The sequence below is a fragment of the Balaenoptera physalus genome, assembly GCF_965194825.1.
Source record: "Balaenoptera physalus genome assembly, chromosome: 19".
Taxonomy (NCBI): domain Eukaryota; kingdom Metazoa; phylum Chordata; class Mammalia; order Artiodactyla; family Balaenopteridae; genus Balaenoptera; species Balaenoptera physalus.
In genome coordinates, this window is record NC_138900.1 from 33,913,972 (window position 1) to 33,937,994 (window position 24,023).

Sequence of the window (24,023 nt, forward strand, 5' to 3'; positions counted from 1 at the left end):
ACAGTTGACCCCCAGGTCCCTCCAACCACCCAGGCCCACAAAGCAAAGTCAGCAGAGCTCATTTCTTTTCCACCGGGGCTGGGAAGGATGTCCCGAAAACGGACCGCTGGTGCCTTTCCCTCCGGCCCCACCCAAGTTCTCCCGGGGGACACCCAGGGAAGGCCCAAAGTAAACAATTTCGAATAGGGCCCTCTCCCCCCAGGGCCACGAGCGCGGGACAGGAAACAAAATCGGCACCGCAAATCCCAGCCTCTCCATCCATTAACAAAGCTCCCGACCTGCCCGGCCTCACGCTCCAAGCAGGACAACTCACAACCTAGTTGTTTTCCAATGTGCACACCCCCATCCTTTTGCCCAGGGGTCCACCAAGAGCAGCTAGCACTTATTGAGCACTAGTTGCATGCCAGGTACCTTCTGAGCCCAGCCAGCCGGGCAGCCCTGAGTTGAGCACCATCACAGCCCCATTTTAGGGGTGAGGAGACCGGGGCTCTGTGAGGTGCCGATGCTTAAGCAAGGCCATAGGGGCAGGTTGCAAACACAGTTGTTCCTGACTCTTAACCACTCTGCTACACGGTCTCCCCACAGCAGAGCTTCGATGGAAAAGTGAGTTGAGTGTCAAGGAATCTGTCAACCCTCCAAGGCCATCTGCAGGGGCCTGGTTGCAGCCCCCAAAGTCCAGCAAGGGCTCTGCTGACCTCTCTGACTTCCCACTTATCGCCACAGCCCCACAGACCTTTGTTCAATCCCTTGAACTTCAAGTTTGTTTAGCCAAGGGCTTCTTCACACTCCAGGTTCTGCCGTAACTGTTCCCCGTGGGCCTGAGCACCAAGGTCACACAGGTCCCCATAGTTTCTTCCCCATAGTTCCCTTCCCTTTGCTGTCAGAGCACTTGGCGCAAAGTTCACTTACACTTTTACAGGCTGATTTTTTACTCTCTGCCTTCTGGTGGCAGCCGCATTTGCCCAGGACGGCAGCAACAACACCTCCCATCCCATGTGCTATCCTGGAGGGAGACCTTGCCCTCACCCATCAAGAGGAGGGATCTGAGTCCCCTCCACAATTCCCCTCTGGCCTGGCTGGCCTTGGTGACTCCCTCGAACGCTAGAATGTAACAGAAACTAGAATGCAGCTTCCCCCTTGTCTCCTGCTCTCTTGGGACACGACCCCTGAGAACCCAGCTGCCCTACTATAAGAAGCCCAAGCCACATGGAGAGAGTGTAAGTGCTCCAGTCGACAGCCCCAGCTGAGCTCCCCGCTGCCAGCATCCACTGCCAGGCACAGGAGTGCAGCATCTTGGACATCCAACCCAGACAAGCCTTCAGAAGGCAGCAGCCCCAACTGGCACGTGACTGCAACTCTACAAGAAATGCTAAGTGAGAGCACCAACTGAGTCCAGTCAGCCCACAGAAGTGTGCAAACTAATAATTGTTGCTTTAGGTCATTGAGTTTGGGGGTGGTTTGCTACACAGCAATAGACAGCTGGAACACGCCCCCGTAAGCTCCACGAGGGCAGGAGCTGTGTTTGGTTTGGCTTGGTACTATCTCCCCAGCCCCTCGTACAGACACACGGTAAGTGCTCAGTAAATGGTGAATGTATGAATTAATTGGTTTCAAAGAAACAAGACTCTGAATATCAACACAGGTAGGGGGAGGGCAAGTGCTAACAGTACTGTTCATTGTGTGATAAGTATTAGGTTGAACCATATGAAGTTGCCATCTTTGTAGGTCAAAAAAGCCAAAAATTGGCAATCTCAAATGGTTCAACCTAACATATGATGGGGCCAGTCTGCCCTGCCACCTTCTTCTTCAAATCAGGAGGAAGAGGGTACACCTACACCGGCTGATCCCACTACACCACACCCACACATGCCATAGTCCCTGAGTCCAAGATATGGGCTTGGGGAACTTTCTATGAGCAAAGAGAGGCAATAACAAAACACTCAGCCTTTATTGCTTATCATTAGAAAACAGTGACTTTCCCCACCCCAGGCCACCTGCACCCTGAGTGATGCCGACACCGCGGGTACCCTTCTACCTTCACATCCTCCCATCCCATCGTCACAGTAAGCCTATGAGGGAGATACAACTGATACCTCCTCTTTGCAGAGGGGGAAACCAAGGCTCAGGACCACACACAAATCACACACACTGGGAAGGGCAGAGCATGGATTCGAACCCAGCTCTTCTGACTACAAATCCTGACTCTTAACTACCACACGGGAGGGCAAAAAGGGAATGCCTGTGAAAGCGCTGAGCAGGGGACAGCTGGCTGAGTCCACTGCCAGAAAAAAGGGAAAGGGGAGAGACCCCGGGGGGCCAGGCTGCCCGCAGGCTGCCAGGTCTGGGAACAGGACATTTCTTACCTTCTCAGCCAGGCTTCTTGAGCTCACGAGTCAGGGCTGTCGGGGCCTCACCGCTCCCCAGGGCCAGCGGACAGCGGCTCAGCCTGAGAACACCCGCGAGGGAGGGTCTCTCCCCTCTGGCCCCAGTCCCCGGCCAGCACGCAAGTCAGAAAGAACCTCAGCGAGAAGGCTGCCTCTTCTCCTTCCTGGGAAGGACTGTGGGGATCACCCCGCCATCAGGGGGCCCTGGGCACCCTGAGAACCAACCAGGGACCACTGGGGGTCCCGCCTCTGGGGCCCCATGGCTGAGTACCTTCCCAACGGAGGCAGAAAGCCAGGAGCAACCCCTACACGCCCGAGAAAGAGAAGACAAGGGCAGAGTATGAGAGGTGTGAGATATCCCAGAGGCTACAATCACACACCTTCGTCCATTGTCTCCTTCATTCACCCTACAAATATTGATTGAGCGCCTACTGTGTGCCAGGCATAACACGCATGTATTTGCTACAACATACAGGGTACTCCCCGGTCTCTTTCATCTTGGTGGCCTCAAAGCCACACAAGGCCTGGCACAGAAAAGATGCTTAATCAACGTGGGGCAGATGAATGACTGCCCAGTGAAGAAATGAATGCCCCAAGGGAGGTATAGGTGGTGGTAAGTGCCTGCGGCCTGGGCCGGGTTACTCAGGGGACCGGGTTCCAGTCTTAGCTCTAGGACCCCCCCCCCACCTCGCCCCATGAGTGACCCTATGTCAATTCTCCTGTGTGAGGCCGATTCCCTTTGTATCAACAAGCTTAATCGTGATGGACACCGCCCTCTCCTGCCTCACAAGGTGGAGGTGAGGCTCCTGTATGGCTGGCCATCAATGCGAGAAGAATTGTGCCCACAGCTACACACAGATACGGGTAAGCCAGGAGCCCTGCAGGGTTTCAAGGAGCCCAGAGGAGGCTGGAGCAGGGGCAGGCGGGCAGTGGAGGATGTGGGCAAAAGTGCAAGACAAGGGTGCAGGGGAAGGACAGGGAGAGGTGTGAAGGGCAGGACTAGTGCCAGGTGACAGTGGGAAGCGGGAGAATCAGTCCTGGAGGCCAGCGAGTCCTGGGACGGTCTCCCCATCTTTTCCCGCAATCAGACCTGGATAGGAGACCGTACCATCCACCTCCGCAGAAATCAGAACCACCAGACAGTGAATTCTAGGCACGTACAGGGCTTGACGAGCGAACCCAACTGAACAGGGGGCACCGGGAGCACCAGTGTAGAGGAGTTCAGTGGGGCTGATGGAACCAAGCTGTTCCTGCAGAAAGATGGTTATGAAGCAACGACACACACAAGCAGCAGACAGCTGGAGTCATGTTCCAGGGACTGATGGGATGATAGAGAAAGAAACGAAAAGAATCCCAGGCTTTGGAGCCAGCCAGTCTGGGTTCAGATCCACATGCCGTCACTTAACAGCTGGGAGACCTTGGATAAGTCACTTACCCTCTCTGAGAAAAATTTTAATAAGTTAAATTATTTTAATGAGGTAGTATATACAAAGCCTGATACCTGGCCCACAATGAGCCTGAGAAAACAGTAGCTACGGTTACTGTCTTATTTTGCTATCATCATTCAAACCAACACAGGCTGCATCATGGCTCAGACACAAGGGTGGAGACATCGTACTGCACGAGAGGTTCTGGCAGGAGGCCTCACAGGCTCCTGAGGATGGAGAATGTCAGGGCACATGCCCCCTGAAAGGCACAAAAACGTCCATACAGACAAAAGGATCCACTGCATCAGGAGAGGAAATTCCTGGCCTCAAGTCTGGGCTCCCCCCTCCCTCCCTGTGTGACCTTGAGTAAGTGACAAGCCCACCTCCTCCAGGAAACAGCGTGACCCCTGCCGGGGGTCTGTCCCGGGGGCAGACGATGCGGGCGTGTTTACAATTCACAAGCCCACTTGCCCTGTGCTCTCCCCCTGTACGTAGTTGCGGGGGGGGGGGGGGGGCCAGAATTCGCAGTCCAGGCAGGTGTCTACCACTTGCAAAGTGTTTATCCTGGAGCAACATTTTGCTTTAATAGAGAACACGTGCTCCATCCTAACAGCCCGTATGTGTCCTCCAAACAGTATCACCAGCAGCACGTTTCCCGAGGGCCAGCGCAGAGGAAGCACTTTCGGAACCTGGGCGTGAGGTCAAACCCCTGGCTGAACCTCACCCTGGCGTTTTGGCCCTGCTTGTAGAGAAGGACACGTCTCCATGAACGCTTTCTCACACACACCTGGCCTGGTGGGATGGAGAAAGAGAGGGACTGGGCCGGGTCTGAGCAAGGAGCCTGCCAACCCCAATTAGAAACTCTGCTTGTGCATCCGCTGCTGGCCCCAAATTCCACGAGGCAGCCACTATTTATCTTCAGGTTTAAAATATTTGCAGTGCAGGCAGCAGGGTAACATTTAACACTCAGCCTAAAGGGTCCCCTTGGCAGCAGAGCTGTAGGCAAATATTTTAACACATAATTTGCTGTCCAAGTTCCACTTAAATAAGGAAGCAACTTCCACATGCTGTCTTGGGGGGTGGGAGGAGCGCCTATTGCTCCCCTGTCAGTGTGGACGGCTCCGTGGATGGAATTTCAAAGCCACGGTCAGCCAGACACTGAACCTGACCTTGGGCTGCATCACACGAGCCTTGCTGGGATGCTCCATCCTGGCCGATGATGCAAGACTGGGTACAGGGCCCCCCTTTCCACAGGCCCGTGGTTAACCAGGAAAATAAGAACCTTCCAGAGGCTGTCTCTTTAGTTGTCAGGAATTCTAGAACCCGAGGCCAAAATGGTTAGCAGTGTGACAGCAATCACTTTTCTCAGACCAGATCTTCCAATTCATTTGCAGCCTTCCCCCAGTGACCCATGGCCCAATAAGGGAGATACAACATTAGGCTTATTATACAGAGGGCAAAACTGAGGCTCAGATAGCTCAGACAGCTCACTCTGTCACTCAGATCATGAGTGGACCAAAGCTCACAACTCCAAGGCCCCTACCATTACACAAATGAGTAGAACGGACTGGAGGAGCCTAGGGGGAAGATGTACACCCACCCAAGGGGGTGGTCCCTGCTCAAATCCTCTACATAGTTACCATACAGAAAAGCAAGGCCCAGGACAGACATTAGCTGTTTTGTTTTGTTTTTTAATGAAGGAAATCCATATTTTTATGTGAAATCTCTGGATTTTTAAGTGTTAACTTCAAATTTTAAGAAACATGGCATGAGTGAAACAACAGGCCTTGGAGGGTTGGATGTAGCCTGGGGCATCTTTACCATGGGGCACACGCAGCAAGAGCCACTGGGCCCCCTTGGGTCAGACAGGGAGTTTAGCTGTACAATGATGAAAGTGTCCGTTCTTTGGAGATTTAGAACTGGGTTCAGGTTCCTTCCTGTGTGACTTTGGTTGCTTGCACTTCTAAGCCTCAGTTTCCTTGCCTAGAAAATGAGGAAGATACCACTTCCTCACGTTCAGGTTGGAGAAGCTCCCTATGGGAGCTATCATCCAGGTGACCTTGCCCCAGGTCTCTGCCACCCAGGCTGTGGTGGGCAGTAAGCTCCCCCAAAGCTGGAGCCATATCAGACACAAATCTTCCACATCTTTGGTCAGTCAACAAACATTTTTCTGAGCACCTACTATGTGCCAGCCACTGCTCTAAGTGATGTAGATGCCCCCAAGAACAAAGCATAGCTGCTTACCCTGCTGAGGCTGACACTGGTCACAAGCACCTTGCCCTTTATGGGCAAGTACCTGCTGAACGAATGCATGACTCTCCCCTCCCAGGGGATGTTCAGGTGCTGAGCTCAAGCCACAAAGGCAGAGAGAGATGGCAGCTTCCCGCCCCACCCCCGACCCCGCCCCCGGCTCCCAACTATGACGGGTTAAGGAAAGAGAGGAAAAAAAAGACGGTAGATGGGAGGGAGGGAAAGCGGGAGGATTAGAGCAGGAAGGGGAGAAAAAGTAATCACAAACACCCTCACCAAAAAGGAAAAAAATTATATTTTTCTAGCCGGTCCTTAACGGTGTCCCTCCTCCGAGCCTCACAATCTTAATAAAACTGATCTCGCCACATGCAGTAATGAAGCACAGTCGGACAAAGCCACCCTGGAACCATGAAAATTGTACACTGTTACCGCCTCGTGACCTCCTGAGGCTATGACCACTCTGCCCTCTCCTTGCTGTCATGTTTTGTCTCCGACGGCCGCTGGGAAGGAGGAGATGGAGAAGCAGGCCAGACCTAGGCAGGGGAGGGAGGACAGGACGCGGGGCAGCATGGGGAGCTCGATAAATCCAGCTAATTTGTGGCCAGAGCCATGGCCTGGCGCTCCTAATTGCTCCCGGTCCAGGAGCAGAACTCAAGGCGCGGATGCTGGAGTGCAAATCACCCCCAGCAGCCATGGCAGAAAGAGGAGCTCCATGGAGGAGGGGAAAGGGGAGCCGGGGACAGATGCGCACCCCAAAGACAGGACGGGTGGCCAGGCTGAGCAAGAGTGGCTCAAGGTCAAAGGCAAATACAAGCGGTGCAGCTGGAGCCCAGAGCCCTCAGGCCACACGGAGGTCGCTCGGGGATCCCGGCAGGTCCCGCCCTCTCTGGCCTCAGTGGCTCCATCTGTAAATGAAGGCATGGGCCGTGGAGCAGCAATTTTTAAAGAAGGGCACCTTAGTGACTCTTCGCTGTGCCAGGGGCAGGCCCGAGGGCAGAAAGCTGAGGGTTACCTCCCCACCAAGGAAGCCCCACTCTGTCTGCTGTAGACGCTGGGGTCCCGCTGAGCAGTGCTTTACAGGTGGAGTTCCACTGTGAAAGCAGGAAGTGGGCAAAAGTCCAGCCAGACAACTCCTCCTCACCGTCCAGGGCTCAGCTCAATGAACCTTCGCCCCAACAGGGCCAGCCCCCCACACGCACTCTGGGTTCTTACTGGGCACCCCGCTTTCCTGCTCTTACCACAGCAGTCATGGTCCTCTTTGCAGAACATCCCACCGTCCCCGCGCCAGTGAGCGGGCTCCAGGCAGGCAGGGCCAGCATCAATTTTGCTCATCTGACTCCCCCACCCCACTCGGCCCCCACCATAAGGCCTGGCACACAACAGGTGCTCGATAAATGTATGCGAACCAAGCAGTCTGAAAGGGCCCTTCCCACCCTAGCATTTGAACGTCCAGCCATGGCTCTGCACGTCTCTGGGGAAAGTCGAGACAGTGGGAACAAAGCCAGGAACAGGCCCCTGGTCCTGCCCGCTGCCCCAGGACTCCAGGAATGGAAAGGACTCCCTGCCCTTGGTCCTGAGGAGCCGCTGCTGTAACCCAGAGGCCAGCTGCCCCCCAGCGATCCTCCAGACCAGGGTCTCCGGTCCAGCCCCGCGAGGGCCTGCAAGGCCAGAAGCCCCACTCCCTGCAGCCGCAGCGGAGAGGCTGTGCAGAGCCTTTAGAAATTAGCAGGCTGCCGGGCGTGGAGACAGCCCGCCTGGTGTGCGGCGCGTCCCCGGGAACACTGAAGTGGGGCCTGGAGGAAAGGGAACGTGTCTGAGGGAGCGGCTTCGCCGCGTTGCTGCTGCTGAGGCGGAAGCCAGAGGGCACTGACAGCTTCCCGAAGCCGCTCCCCCGGACCCCACGGCCCGCGGGCGGAGGCCCCGTCCCCTGCAAGGACCCTTCACCCCCCTACCGCTTCACCTCCTGCGCTGACTGAGGCCTGCCCGCTTGCTGCTGACTTCCCTCCAGCGCCCAGGAGGGTGCCCAGTCCCGCAAAGGCGCTGTGGGGCATTCCGGAAGTCTCCAGAAACCTGGACCCGTAGGCAGCTGACAGGACAAAGCCAAGGGCCCACACAGCACACTTGAGGGGCCTCGGGGAAAACACAGCCTTCGCTCAGGGGGGAGCCCCCTCCTCGGGGGTGGATTTAAGTGGGGAGTGGGCCGGACCTACACCCGCCAATCAGAGCAAGGCCTGCTTGGAGCCTAGGAGGAGGGCAGACCTGGAAAGGATTAACCACAGATCAAAGGTCAAGTGGGCATCGCAAAGGAAACTTCCAGACCCACTCCAGGGGCCTGGTGGCCACCTCGGATGGCCAATATCCGCGTTATCTATATGCACACGCACACCCACGCCCCATCACCACCCCCTGCTCATCCTCAAACCGTCACTTAACTCGGATTTCAAACTGCTCGCGTTGTTCTTTAATCAACATGAAGCAGAAACCTTTTATTAAATGCTGCTAATTTTTTATTGATCACACTGTGAATCATTTCATTTTCCATTACCACAAATGTCTCCTATCAGAGCTCCACGATTATGCTTCTTTATTCGGTCTCAAGCAACTTGTCACTTTTAATCAGTTTGCCATTTCAGTATTGCTCAAAAATTAGAAAGCGGGATCTCGGTATCATTACTGCTTTTGTTTAAAAAAAAAAAAAAAGTTTCCATATAAGAAGGGTTATTATACTTTGAATAAATATACATGAATCAAATTCAAATGAAATTCCTCCCTGACTCTAACCAATTTTAGCATTAGCTTTTATAATTTTTTTAGGTTTATTTTCACGGAAAGACTATTCATAATTATTGCTCGTACTCTCCCAAAACACTTATGTTACTAAAGTGTGAAATGTCTTCTAACACAAAGACAGATCTCTGGGAAGTAATTACAGAAATGCATTCGGGGCAATAATTCTATATTAGCTGTCAGCAGCAGACATCCTCTGAAAGGCACTTGTTATGAAGGAATTATTTGTGTAACCATTGAAGGCATGGCAGGCAAGCCCACACTGAAAGGCTGTGTCGGACCAGAAGCTTGGGCTCCCTCATCAAGGGTCAAATTAAGTTTAAATCATTACCTTGAAGCCAAGCAAACGCGTACCTGACTGTCTATTGTGGAGACGTTTTTGAGACGCACTCAAGCGCGATGTGGTCCTCCCATACCCAGCGTGGTGCAATTACCCTGAGTCTCAAAAGGATTCTGCCAGGAGCTTGTCACAATAGGGAGAGAGGAGGTGGCAGGGTGTCTGTTAAATGCTAACTCATGTCACCAAACAGAATTCTCAAGAATTATAAATTGCCAAGATGCCTCGCAGCTGACCCCCGCACGTTAAGAAGAGCCCAGAATATTATCAGGAAAGCGCAAGAATTCACATCAAAGGCAAGAAAGGACTCTCTGTGGGGAGCCCACGGGGATGCAGCTGAGGGGATGGGGACCCAGGGGACTACCTCTTCGGCCCACTGAAGGTACAACTGGGGTCTGGGCGGTGATGCCAGCTCCCTCTGGGGTGGAAAAGTACCCTGAAATGAGGGCACGTGGACGCAGCATTGGAGGGGGACCAAGGAGATGCCTTCATTGTTGTCTGAGCTTTATCCCCAACTCTTGGCCAGTCCAGTTGCCTCTGCTCTCTGAGCCTCAGTTTCCCCATCTGTAACAACATCCTGCATCGACACTGTGTTGAGGGTATTAACAGAGTGACTAGAAACAAAGAAGCTGCAGCCTTAGGCCCCTCCTGTTCGGGGCCTAGTTCTCCCACCTATAAAATGGCAGGACTGATTCTGGAGCCATTAAAGGAGGCAGCTGGCCTCTGAGTGTGGGGAGAAAGCATGGGGGTAAGGACAGAGTATCTTCCCAGTTCACTGGGTCCCACAGACACCTCGGGAATTGCTGAGACCCCTCGAGCCTCAGTTTTCCCATCTCTAAAAAGGACACACTGAAGATCACTGCCCTGAGTTGTGCTCAGAAATCAAAGTGTGAAACACAACCCTAGGCTTCTTTAATCTGCTCGGCCACTGTTGTTGGCAAAGGGACAGGTGCTTTCTAAGAAAACTTGGGGCAAAAGGCACAAGAGCTACTTTCCCCTAACAGCATGGGGCACAGCTACCCTGGGCAGTGCCCACAGTTAGCTGTCCCGCCCCCGGCTATACTACACTGATCTTTCATGGGGCCAGCCCTCCCCATCCCCCGCTCTGAGGCTCACTTGGGGCAGGCCCCACCTCCAAGCTCCAAGGACGGGCTCATGACCCAGGCCTGGACAGCCAAGGATGGACATGTGACCCAAGTGAGGCTACTGAGACACAATCCAAGCCATTTTCTGGAACCACTGGTAGAGAAGTTTCCTAAAGTGATGGTGGGGTGGGGTGAGCAGAGGGGACAGATGGAGAGAGGGGGCAAAGGGCGTTTGAGCCACGCCCTTTGACCCAGTCATGTCACATCAAGGTTTGTCTGCTAGAAAACTCCTGTACCTGAGAATTCACTGTGAGAATATCCACCCCAGAATTATGTGTAATAGCCAAAAAAAAAAAAAAAAAAAAACCAGACCACGTCTACATTTCCATGAATGGAAGATGGATAAAGTGTGGTACATTCAGAGAATAGGCATCATGCAGCAATAAAACAGAGCTACACGTATCAACAAGGATTAATCTTCCAAACATAACACAGAGAGAGAGAAAAAGCAAGTTGCCAAAGATAAACTATGGTAATACGATAAAATACGACAACACTTATAGAAAGTCTAAAACATGTATACCAATAGTATTGATATACCATTCATATGTATTTCAAGAAGAAAGACATACATGGAAATGATAAATGCCAGGCCCTGGGGGGAGGGAGAGAAAGATGATTGGGAGCGCCGTTGGGTGAACGGAGCTCTGTTCCTTATGCTGAAGGGTACGTCTTGGGTGGTCATTATTCTCTTTTATGTATCTGAAATATTTCATGATAGAAAAAACTATTGCTGAGCCACTAAAAATGTTTAAAAGGAGGGATGGTGAATGAATTGGGGAATCACAAGGAAGCACAGAATTTTAGGTGGAGAAGCCTCCAGAGAAAGGACAGGAAAGGCCAGCTTTTTCAGAATTGAAGACACAAGGTATTGTTCCGAGGCCACGTGGTCAGTTAGTGGCAGAGCCAGGGCTAGTCCTCAGGTCCACGGATCCTACCTCAGCCCTGTGCTCCTCCCCCTTCATCCAGTGTGACAGCGGTGGAGAGGAGGGAGCAGAGGAGGGAGGGGAGTTTCTGGCTTGAGAAAATAAATGGTACCTAAGCACTTGGTTCTACTAGGGCAGGAACTTGTCTGTTTTGTTCGCTGTGGAATCCCCAGCAATTAGAACAGCACCTGGTACATAGTGGGTACACAATGACTATGTACTGAATGAATGAATGAATGGATGGATGGATGAATATAGACTGAGATGAATTAAAGTCGTACACATCCATTCCTTAGAACAGACCCTCTTGGACAGGATCCCTTTGCTGCACCGCAAGGTAGTCATTTTTAAGCAAATGCTGATTTTCCACCTTCGTGTCTTTAAAAAAAAAAAAAAAAAAATCAATGCTCCAACTCTGACTTCTCACCAATTTTCTGACCCTCCCGTAGGCAGGCTGAGATTGTGAGTCATGGCTGAGTCTGGAAAACCACCTTTGGGGAGATGAGAATGGAAAACAGTCTAATTTAAGGAGGAGCCAGGTACTGCCTAAAACGCATCCCTGCCCCCCCCTTCCATGAATGCACATCGAATGGAAAAAATTACTCAGACTCTCTCTGCTGGAGAGCGTCTGATGGCTGGGCCGACCAAAAGGAGCCGGTTGCTAAGAAATCACACCGGGCAACGTCAGATGATCACTTGCTACAGGTGAGATATGGGCAGGGTCAAAGTCCAAAACAGTTTCTGGAAATCTTTACGGCAAAGCCCCTTTTCTGCGCAGGGAGAGGAGGAAAAGCAGCCGTGTTGTCAGGGACCCACTGTGACGTCTAGTTTATGAGGCAGAGACTCTTAGCAGCCTCAATTACAGATAAGGAAATGGAGACCCAGAGAGGGCAAGGTCACAGAGCTAGAGGATGGCGGAGCAGGGATTCCAATCTCCAAGAGGCCGGTGCTCCTTCTGAGCACAGAGGTGCTTCCCAGGCTGCCAGGTCAGGGTTTCTCTGGGTTCACTCCTCTAGTGCAGAAAGAGGTGAACACAGAAGTCTAGGCCACCGCAAAGACGGCCGTGACCACAGCCTGCAGCCTTCTCACTTGGAGAACACCAAGTTTCCATAGGGTCCAGGTGGTGCCATCCCATCTCCGCCACATTAAATAAAGAGATGAGGCAGGTGGAGTGTCACCTTCTTCTCAAGCCAAGGTACCACCCCAGAAGGGCAATCATTAGCACCAAGATCCACCAAAGGCATGGAGCCCAGGGAGTGAGGTCCCGTGGGAGACCCCAGCTAAGAAGGGCACAGGGACACCAGGTGGCTGTAGGAAAGACTGAGGCCAGCCCAGAAATGCCCAAGCTGGGGGCTCTGCCCATATTTCCAATAGGAATCCACCATTCCTGCCCTTGGGGCTGATGCCAGGCATGTATCAGGCCAACCAGTGGTCCCACCTAGCTTTCTGCCCGGAAAATGAGCTTCTTTCCTACAAAAATGAGGCTTTACCATTATTTCTGATTGCAAAGATAACTGCGATTAGTATCACAGAGAAAAGTATAAAGAAAATAGTAAAAATCACCTGAAATCTCACTCCCAGAGGTTTGTGCTGTGACCACTTTGATGAATAAGACCTCGCATTTCCGGACACGCGCAGCAATCCTCTTATGAGTGGTATCCTGAGCTGCACGCCCACTTGTAACCTTTTTACACTTTGTGCCGAGATGATCTCTTTCAGGGATCACTTCTTAGCATCTACCTTTTTTTTTTTTTTTTAATTTGACCATGCCACAGGTCAAACAGGATCTTAACAGCCTGCAAGATCTTAGTTCCCCGACCAGGGATCGAACCCAGGCCCTGGCAGTGAAAGCACCGAGACCTAACCACTGGAGTGCCAGGGAATTCCCCTTAGAGTATGCCTTTACAGCTTCCTCTAGAGGGAAATCTCACGGTTCCCAACACCTAGTCAAATATAAACAGGTCCCAGTAACAAACTTGGGAGAGGTGGGCTTGTTCTATCTCAGAAAAAGTTTCCTTGCTCTGAAAATGGGTTCACCCTGGAGTCCTGGGTTAACAACGGGGTTTCTGAAGATGAGGGTCAAAGGGCCACCTGTGTCAGCATCACCTGGAAGGGGATCCTGTTAAAATGCAGATGTCATACCAGCAGCCCCTCTCTAAATATGAGGCCCAGAAATCTGTATTTAACAAGCCTCCGTATCCCCGCCCCTAGGTGCTGTCCTAATGTCTTTAAAATAGAACTGAAATAGTAATGATTCTCTAACACAATTTTTCAATCACCACACTAGACCAGAAGGCTGACGATGACTCCCAAGAAAAAGAACTTGCTTCGTGCACCAGCACTGACGCACGGAGTCGGGTCTGCTCCCCGGTGCTCAGCCCTCCTCTCTTCACACCATCCTAGCCCACCACTGCCTGCTGCATCTGTGCAGAGGACAGATGGCGTGTGGTGGAGAGTTTGGGCAGCCAACCTTGAAAGGTAGGATGCTCTCAGCCTGTGACCCTGAGTGGCCCTTGAGCCCCGTCTCTGGGTGTCACTCACACGTGTGCACACCCATACACACTCATGCACACTCATCATCAAACTCCTGCCCAGCAGGAGTTGAGTCGGGGCCTCTTTCTCACACCCACTGATCCCAGGGAAAGTTTAGGAAACTCCCACTCTGGGAATTCTCAGTTGGCGGCTTCCTTTCCTCTCTTCACCAAATAGCAAAGGAGGTTTTTCCCCTCCTAGTCATGAAGTTGGGATGCTTCCTGGGTTTCGTCACTAACAGCTAAGCACAGGACCCAAGTCATTCCAACCCTCCAGGGGCCAAGCCAGGAGGGTTTCCAGGAAGCCCCTCATTCTTCTGTCCTTGGAGGAGCCCAGGTGGGGGAAGTGAGCTGGATGTTTCTGGGAAGCAGGCCCCCTGGGAGACACCTTCCCCTCTGTCTGCCAGCTGCTGGCTCTGCATCACAGAAGATGGCCACAGGAAGGAGGGCCAAGGTCCCCAGGGCCAGCCTCACGCTCCTTTCCAGAAGAGAGATGCAGGAGCATTTAAGACACATCCACTTATTCACAAAACAGTTACTGAGACCTACGATGCGCCAGGGACTGTCCTACGGCACAGCAGGGACGGAGGTGGGCAGACCCTCTCGGAGAGTTTACCCTCTCATCAGGGACAAAGACGGCAGATACACAGGGAAACAAAATCATTACTTTGAAGGAGATAAAATAGGTGATGGGGCGGGGACTAGGGGAGGCCAGCTTTAGCCAGGGTGGCAGGAAGGGCCCCTCTGCACGGGGGGCATGAGCTGAGCTGTGGAGGACAAGAAGGGACCAGACGATCAACACATGGAGAAGGACATTCTGAGGCAAGGAGCGTGAGCACAACGGACCCTGAGGTGATGGAGCATCGGCTCCATTCCAGGAAGCCAGAGGACGTCAGTGTACCTACAGCCAGAGCAGGGAGAGCAGCGCTGGGCCTGAGGAAGGCCCAGGACAGCCATCAGATCCTGACTCAGACCGTGACTGAATGAGTGCGAGTGCCTCGATTCAAGGCAAACGTGAAAAATCCAGAGTGAATTCTGATAGATTGAAGGTGACCATGTATAAGTTAAAGATTGTGTGAGAGCCTCCGGACTTTAATTCAACTTGGTCACATCTCACTAGCAAACGTTTCTAACATCAGAGGGCCATGTCAGTGGCACACACTGGCTCTGTGCAAAGGGCCGTGGCTGGGGCACAGGCTGCGAGGTCAGACCTGGGTTCAAATCCCATCGTTGCCAGACAAGTCTTCTGATTTATCAAAGACGAAATTATATTCAAAACCATGCTGGTCTTCCAACTGTCAGACCACGCACACATGGCCTCTACCTACCGACACAATAACAGGATCGGCCTCAACAGCCCTGCCCAACTTTGAACCCCTGAACCACTGACTCTTAGCCTTGGAAAGATGAAGCGCCACCCAAGAAGGACAGCGGTGAGACTTCTGCCCCTCCCCAAGGGCAAGGGTTTGAGCCAAGACCCCACAGCAAGGAGGCAGCAGGCTCATCTTGGGACCCCGAGTCTTGCCCCTCAAGCGCTCCTAGCCCGTATCAGGATGCTCACCTCCAAACCACGCTCGTAGAAAAGACCGCTGGACTGAGGGGGCTATCACTGTGTGACAATGTCATCCACCCAGACCATGATTCATTAGCCCAGGAATCTAAGAATTTGGGCCACTGTGGCAGTGACCTAGCCCAGGAAGGCATTTGAAACAGGTGGCCTGGGCTTCCCTGGTGGCGCAGTGGTTAAGAATCCGCCTGCCAATGCAGGGGACGCGGGTTCGAACCCCGGTCCGGGAAGATCCCACATGCCGCGGAGCAACTAAGCCCGTGCGCCACAACTACTGAGCCTGCGCTCTAGAGCCCGCGAGCCACAACTACTGAGCCCGCGTGCCACAACTACTGAAGCCCGTGCGCCTAGAGCCCATGCTCTGCAACAAGAGAAGCCACCACAATAAGAAGCCCGCACACCACCACAAGAGTAGCCCCCGCTCGCCACAACTAGAGAAAGCCCACATGCAGCAACCAAAAATAAATAAATTAATTTTTTTAAAAAAGAGTGAATATGCATTAAAAAAAAAAAAAAAGAAAGAAAGCAACAGGTGGCCTGGTGCATCACGCAGCTTCCACCCAGCCAACAACTGCACACATGGGCGACCACATCGCTGACCCTCTCCCGACCCTGCCCTGCCAGGCTCAGGCCTGGTGGCATTCAGCAGCCCTGAATAAGGGGCTGCAATGCTCGCTCCTATCCACACAGCTTGTCCTGGACTTCCCAGCACCTGCACCAGTTGTTTGAAAGACTCAAGGGCCTGGGAGTCCCTGCCAGAACCGGTCCCTACCTCTGACAATGGCACCATCGTCAGAGAACTCTAGCCCTGGATATCTCTGCAAGCATCTCACCCTTTAAAATGGGTGCAGAGAGCAGGGCAGGAAAACTGTCTCCAGACCACTGAAGGGGAGTACACAGAAGAGCAGGCTTGTTCTGGGATATCACAGGGCACAGAACCAGAGCCCGTGGGGCCATCCAGGAGGAGAAAAAACCTGCCCCGGTTCATCACGAGGACTGAGAACATGGTCTTGACATCCGATGAGCTGGAGATGCACCCCTGTTTCACAGCTCATGAGCTGTGTGACCACAGGCTAATTACTTAGCCTCTCTGAACCTCAGTTTCATACCTCCTCCTTGTCCAAGAGGACAGTGACACTGCACACCCCACCCCTCACCCTATCTACTTTTAGTTCACGTTTATTGAGCACTTAGTTACTCAATAGGTGCTCAATAAACATGACGACCAGGGCTGCCACTAGGGTCCAGGCAGCTTTGGAAGGAAAAGAGCCTCCCCATCCCTGGAGGCATTCAAGCAGAGCCTGGAAGAAAACATGTTGGGGAGTGGCTTAGAGGATGGGGGCTTCCAGGCTCCCTCCCATTCCATGAGCTGCTGCATCTGCCCTCTGCCCAGTGCCTGGGAACAGCCAGCTCCCATCACCACTACTGGAAGGCTGAGGACAGACATGGTCTGTCGGGCCAGGACACATGTGCCTGGGGTTCGGACAGCTGCCTTGATTTCTGGATCACCAGAGGTTTATTAGCACCACAAAGCGCAGCCCCTTACAATGCTTAATGAGAGAAGTAATCATTATGGGGGGCTGGGGGGGCAGGCAGGGGCCGGAAGGAAAGAAGAAACTTTTTGCCAACATCGTGAGTTGAGTGCCAGGCGGGATGGACTTAAATCCTCCCTCAAAGGCCCCCCTGGGCAGGGCACTTCCTGCAGACAATTGGAACTCAGGCTGTAGGGTTCGACTTCCTTTGTGTTAACTAATTTCTGACTCGGGGTTTTCAGCTATTTATTTCTAGAACAATACGCTCACTGCAACGGCCGTCCAGTGCGGCAATCTTCCTGGCGGTGACAGTGTGCTTGCTCTCCCCTGCTTTTCTCCGCGGTAGGCGGGGGGAGGTGTGAAAAGCCATCTAAAAGAGGTGGGGAGAAGTGGTCCAGCCCTGTCCTCCCCAAGTGCAAGTCTCATTTTCAGCTCTCTGGAGCCAGAATGCAAGACAGGACCCCAGAGGGTTCTTGTAGACCCAAGATTTCAGGCCAGGCAAGCGACAAGGCGGGGGAAAGAGGGTCCAGCCCCCAAAAGGAACTCTTCCTCCATACAGTAATTAACCGAGGTTCCCAGAACCCTTCCGCAAGCAAGCACGGCACTCGCCTGCTTTTTCCCCTCTCTGTAATCTTTTTCTAATTTGCGTTGCCGCTTCCTGCTTCCTCCAAGCCACCTTAATTGGAAACTCTTTCGTTCACACGGAAAGTTCCTCTCTGCTCTCTGAGGACACCTATCGAGGGTGGAACCAGGCTCTTCATAATAATTCTTAGCAGACATGGCTAATAATGACCCTCTTTCGCTAATGAAAAAAACACACACATGCACACATCGTGACTGCTGTAATTAAGCTTGTGACGAGTTGAGTTGGAGGGAAATTAGATTTATTTACACGCTGTTCTGTTGCTGATGAAGCACTAGCTATAGGGAAGACTTCTAATTAACCCTCGTTTAGAGGCTGTGCTCTCTGTGCCTCCTTCCCTCTACATACCCTTTGTAAATTGCAGTTGGTTAAAAATAATAATAATAATAATTAGCCATTCTTAGAGTTCATTCTCTCCCGCAACTCTCCTTAATCCTTGAGCTGTGTTGCCCAGACGCTGACAGTAATAAAATGCCTGAAAGATTTCAGTTCTGAACTGTAGTCACGTCAATTCATCAGCCGAGTGTTGCAGGAGAGCCTGCCCACAGCCAGGCCCTGTCTAGGCACCCACTGGATCAGAAGCGGAGCCAGAGACAGGCCTGCCTCGGAGGAGGTTAGGATGATCACAAAGGAACCCGGGGAGTGTCCAGTTAAGGCAGAAATCACAGCAAAGGGGCCTGGCTGCAAGCAGGCTGCTTTTGGGTTTGAGGTGGAAGGAACAGAGAGGCACTGAAGGGCTGGTGAGGGAGGGAAGACAAACAGATGCAGCATTTAAGCAAGATCCGGGCAGAGCCCACAGAGGCGACTGGAAACCTCGAGGTCCAGGATCTGCAGAACAGACTTGCTGCCCGTTGTTGACTGCTTCCTCCACCTTGTGTGTGTGCAGCCATGTCTGGGAAAGAAAGAGGCCCGGGACGGCCCGGGCTAGAAACACACGCAGGTCCAGGGCTAGACGTTCACATCCTGGAAGGCCCAGGTTCCTAGACCCTGGTTTCCAGGAAGCCGTGTGCATCAGACAAGGGCGTCTACCACCATTTACCATAGCCCCTTGGGTCCAAGAGGCCGCCCAATGCAGGACACCCATGAACTTAATGATGGCTTTCTTGGGAGGAGGGAGAGTCATTTCACTAGACATACACGTGGATGTTAAAATGCACCCCCAATTTCAAAAATGTTAGACAATGATAAAAATTCACATCTTAGAATCAAAGCAGTAGGATAAGCAAGTCTTCAGAGGACAGCCTTGCAGGAGGCCGGACCCTACCTGAAATATGCAGAATCAGGCAAGTTCCCCACCCCCACCCCCTCCCCCATGTCCCACCGACGGCCAAGGCAAGGAGCGTCTCGGCAGTCACAGCCGACTCGGGTGCTGCCATCTCTCAGGGTCGTCCTTCCCTCCAGCTGTATGGCGCAAGGGGTCCCTGCCCTTCCCTTCAGGGCCCCAGGGAAGCTTCAAGTTGTAAGAAACCTCAGAGACCACCTCATCCAGCCCAGCTCTTACCTGGCCAAAGCCACCCCCTCCAGCATCCCCCCCGAGGGCTGTCAGGGCCAGCCGGCACACCTCCAGGGGAAGGTGGTTGCGACAGTCACCAGCTCCCAGGGCACTGCCAGGCAACGGAACGTGATGATGGAGGGAAGCTGGCACGGATGGGCTGGGAACACGGGGACAACGGCCATCCTGAGTCTGGTTACTTGTGAGCACCTCTGACAAGTGAGGAGTGGGGGAGGGCAGGCATGAACTTGCACAGGCTTCGGAAGCCACGTCTACGTAGCTGCTCAATTACTTGAGTTTTCTTCTAAAGCATGTGAGACTTTTTAAAAGCCTAAGTCCTGCTGAAAGACAACACAGCTCTAGGCTCCAGAGTAAAGTAGTAAAATGAATTTCATTCCATGCCACCCACATACAATAAACCTGGCTTGTGCTTGGGTGTTTTGTCTTTCTTCTAAACTACTAGCCACGCTGTACAATGACCGTTACTTCTTTTCCCTTAGACTGTGCAACGTCGGGCAAGGCACTCGTGGCCCCTCGAGGAGAGGGACCAAATCCAGCACCTCTGCATCCTCCATGCCAAAGACAAAACAGACTTTCCATCAACGTGTGTCAATAAATGAGGCCAAGAATTTCCAATCTCAGAATCCCCTGGCGGTCCAGTGGTTAAGACTCGGTGCTTCCACTGCCGTGGGCCTGGGTTCAATCCCTGGCTGGGGAACTAAGATCTCATAAGCCGCGTGGCACAGCCAAAAAAAAAAAACTCCAATCTCAAAAATCACATTTTCCTTGACTTTCAATATCATATCGCGGATTCCATGGGTTTGTGATGTTTACTACTCACCCAACTTGCTGACTTGCTGTATAACACCTCCCACATTCTCCTTCTATTTACCCTCGCTCGGGAGTTCATGAACTTATAGCAAAGGCAGCCCTTTGTAAGGTGTTCACGCAATCACTGCCACCTTCCCTGACCCAGGGAGGGGCTTCGTAAGTGTGAAGTGAACAGGGAAACCAGCCCCCAGCTCCTGTGCAGGAACTGGCTTGGTCATCCACTTGCTTGAAGTAAGTTTCCAGGACATGAGGAGGCCCTACACGCTAAGCACCGCATGGCCCACATCAAAGGTTAACACTGTCTAATTACCCTGCGTTTTTAAATCACCATAGCCCAATCCCATAGAACTCATGCCTGTAACTTCCAGAATTCAACACAGTTCTGCAAGTTATTGGGACTTTTGGGAACTCAAACCAAGCCAGATGCATGACCACCTGCCTGCGAATCCCCCCTTGGGTGGAGTGGTGGGGAGCCTGACTCAGCAGGAAAAGCCCCCTTGCCATCGATTCTGAAGAAGAATGGCCTCGAAGACACACACCCACGCGCCCGGGACGCCCCAGCAGCAAACTCGGGTTTACCTGCCGCAGCAGGTGTGAGGAGATTAATTTCCCCAAATGCTCAGAAGGGGAAATATGTTACAAATGACAAGTCAAAGAAAGAATGATGTACGACTCCTCGCTCAGGACCTTTCATCAGCTCCTCCCCTCCACCCCGTTGGTCCATTCCAGCCGTCGTCACCCTGGCTTAGGACCACGTCACCGCTTCCCGTGACGACCGCAAAACCTTGGTGGCTTATCCAGCCACTCGCCAAACCCTGGCGGGGGGTGGGGGGGACAGCTGCTAGGTGGTAGGCACCAGAATGTTCTTCTTGCTCCAACTTCAACTGCCAACAGTGGAAAATGTTTTATCCAGGAGCCTAAACATCAGAAGTATCCACATCAAGGATTTCTTTTAAAAGATGTTTAAAATAATCATCCTTTCAAAAAATATTCCGCCCTCATACTCCTTAAAGAGTGACACTCCAAGTCTAAATTGTAGTGGCAAGGGACGCACACTTCGGTGACAACATTAAAGAAATGCAAGGAAGTGATGGCCATAAAAGTCAGGCTAGTGGTTACTTCTGGAAGGAGGAGGGGGCTGTGGCTGGGATGGAGAACACAGATGGGGCTTCTGGGGTGACTGGCAAAGTTCTCTCTCCAACCGCAGGAGGCGGTTTCAATGACGTCCCGCCTTATAAGAATTCACTAAGTTCTACATTTGTTTTGTGGGGTGTCCGTATCTGTTTCAGTTTACAGTAAAACAGTTCAAAAAATAATAAAAAGGAAAGCTTGCTATACCGTGGAGGTGATGCAACCTAAGGGCCAGCAAATGGCTGGAGGGTAACACGAAGGCAGCCCAGGGTCAGCTTACAGGTGGATCATGGTAGACTCGCCACCAGCATGTGGCTCGTGAAAGTTCTCAGTCCGGAATAAGCTTTGTTGGGTAATGGATGTTTTAAAGAATGGAATTGCACTTCTGCAAACACATACACCTTTGTCACATACCAAAATTTCCTGTTTTCAGCCACTGTGCTCATATGGAATTAAGATCCCCAAACTCTGGAAGTGTCATTGGTTTGGAATGAGTTGGGGGCCGAACATCCCCACATCCCCCTTTAGGCATCAGGGCTCCCCAAAGGAGCCTAGGCTGGGCCAGGAACCTTGCCCCTTAGCCCTGTTCTCTTCACCGTGCTGAGTCTGTAAAGAGAGGTTTCTGGCAGGGACACCCCACTGGGCTGTAAGCTATTTAAGGGCCAGGATCACTTCTGACTTGCTTACGCTGTAACCCCAGGGCCTGGTGTTTGCTGAATGAATGAATGAGTCACCATTTTACAAGAGCTTTCCTCTCTATTACATTCCACGGATCAGGAACTACACCTGCCTTACTTGCCGTGGAACCATCAGTGCCTAACCCAGGGCTCAGCACACAGAAGGTCCCCAATATATTCTTATAAAATAAATGAATGAAAAAGAACAGCTGTTCTAGGGATGGAGGATACAAAGATGACCAAGACGTTGTCCTTTTGTCAAGGACCTCCTCACCTAGCAAGGAGAGGCACAAACCAGACCATGTGATGAAGGCAAAGGCAGAAAATGAGCAGGTGGTGATGGGAGCACAGGAGGGGGCTTCGGACTGTGAGGGGAAATCAGGGAGGGCTTCTCGGAAGAGCGGACGTGGGTCTGATTCTTGAAGGAAAACCCAGAAAGTCTCCCCACTGGAAGGCAGGCAGCGCCTCCTGGGAAGTGTCCAGGGTCTCCCCATCCACACTGAGTTCTCCGCAAACCATCTGCCATGTCTGCTGCTTCCACCAAGAGGCATCTCCCCAAAGTCCTCTCATCATGCCATGATCACCACCTCCCCTCCAACATACACACACACTTACACACACACACCAAAGAAAGCTCTTGGCCTCCCAAATACAGTGTGACCCGGGACAAGTTACTTAACCTCTCTGAGGCTTTGGTTTCCTCAACAGTAAAAGGGAGATGATGACAGTGGTGCCTGAATTAGAGGGCTATTGGAGGATTACACGCCATAAACCATGGAAAGTGCTCAGTGCAGCACTGGGTACTGTTACTGAGAAGAGCTTCCTTCTGACTGCCATTGTTATTACTAAAGAGGGCATGCTTCCGAGGAAAGTAAACCCGAGTGTGTCCCCAGCCATCTCACACTTTGCTGACATGGGCCTTGGATGTGCACACAGATCTCCTTTGATCTTGTTCAAAGGCAGCATCTAATTCAGCAGGTCTGGGGAGGGGCCCGAGATTCTACATTTCTAGCCAGCTGATGAGTGATGCCGGTCCGTGGACCACACTTTGAGTAGCAAACACTTAGTCCAACTGACCCCCAGTCTCCTCCCTTGGAAAGTGGGAGCGATAACAACCACGGCACAGCGTTGTTACGCTGATTAAACGAGGCAATGTGCGTACAGAAAGCCCTGGCGCTCAGCTGGGTACGTGGTTGGTGCTGAGAAGATGACGCCCCCTCCCAACCCCCGCCTCCCTCCTCTCCTCCCACCAACTGGCTAATTCCAAATAGTATTCTTCTTGGCACACCCTCACCCAGAAACAGTGTTCAAATAAGGCTTAATGGGGGATGAATGAGTGAAGAAATCCCTATTTAAAACCCACTCGGCAGGGCTTCCCTGGTGGCGCAGTGGTTAAGAATCTACCTGCCAACGCAGGGGACACGGGTTCGAGCCCTGGTCCGGGAGGATACCACATGCCGTGGAGCAACTGAGCCCGTGTGCCACAACTACTGAGCTTGCGCTCTAGAGCCCACGAGCCACAACGACTGAAGCCCGCGCACCTAGAGCCCGTGCTCCGCAACAAGAGAAGCCACCGCAATGAGAAGCCCGCGCACCGCAAGGAAGAGTAGCCCCCGCTCACCGCAACTAGGGTAAGCCCACGCCCAGCAACGAAGACCCAACGCAGCCAAAAATAAGTAAATTAAATAAATAAATTCTAAGAAATAACCCACTTGGCAAAGAGGTTGAGATCCAGAAGCAGAGCCTGCAGGGCCCAGACCCCTGGAGATGCAGTATGGGTATAACTGCCAGATGTGTCAGGAAAGACCTGTGAATCAAAATCTCCCCACCGGGTCCCGCCCCACAGGGAAGTGGCCACCACTGAGGACATCCACCCGGGCAGCATCTGCCCCTCCCCACGTCTCCCCTCACCTTGGCTATGGGAGACGTACAGTTGCCAGGACAGAACTCCCCACTCGGAAGCCTCTGCACAGCGCTTCACAGGTACATAGACCCTGTGCACGCTTCCCAGCACTATGAAGCTGTCCTGGCGTCCAGACCAGAGGACCAAGGCTCAGAACACTTTCCCGGCATAAGGCCTGAACTGTACTTTCCAAGAGTGGTGGGGAGCAGTGCAGGGCTCGCAGCCCCCTCCCTGTCATGCAGAATGTCAGAAGGACACATGGGGCCCCCCAATACCCTCCACCCTAGGAACCGCGTGTGTTGACCTGTGGTTCGTATCTTTACCCTCGGTCTGAAAGGCTGGCTAGGCCAAGCCCAAGAGTGGGTCTTGGAATATATCACCTTAATAATTTAGGGGGAAATGAACCAAGTAAAGAGCCCACAACCTTCACATCTCTGAAATGAAGATGTTTTTATTTCCT

The 24,023-nt window shown here is 52.5% G+C and overlaps 1 protein-coding gene across 2 annotated transcripts in view; it reads right to left on the reverse strand.

Moving 5' to 3' along the window:
• The window catches only part of ZNF423 (zinc finger protein 423), a 331,848-nt gene that overhangs the window by 225,706 nt on the left and 82,119 nt on the right, over nt 1-24,023 (reverse strand). Inside the window, exon 1 of one of the 2 annotated variants that reach the window (XM_082437603.1) lies at nt 8,022-13,751. The exons of the other annotated variant lie outside the window; for it this stretch is intronic. Within the exon in view, the coding sequence (XP_082293729.1) occupies nt 8,022-8,112 (91 nt within the window). The 5' untranslated portion in view covers nt 8,113-13,751. Of the gene's footprint in view, nt 1-8,021; nt 13,752-24,023 lie in introns of those variants that run through there. 2 annotated transcript variants of the gene reach the window in all.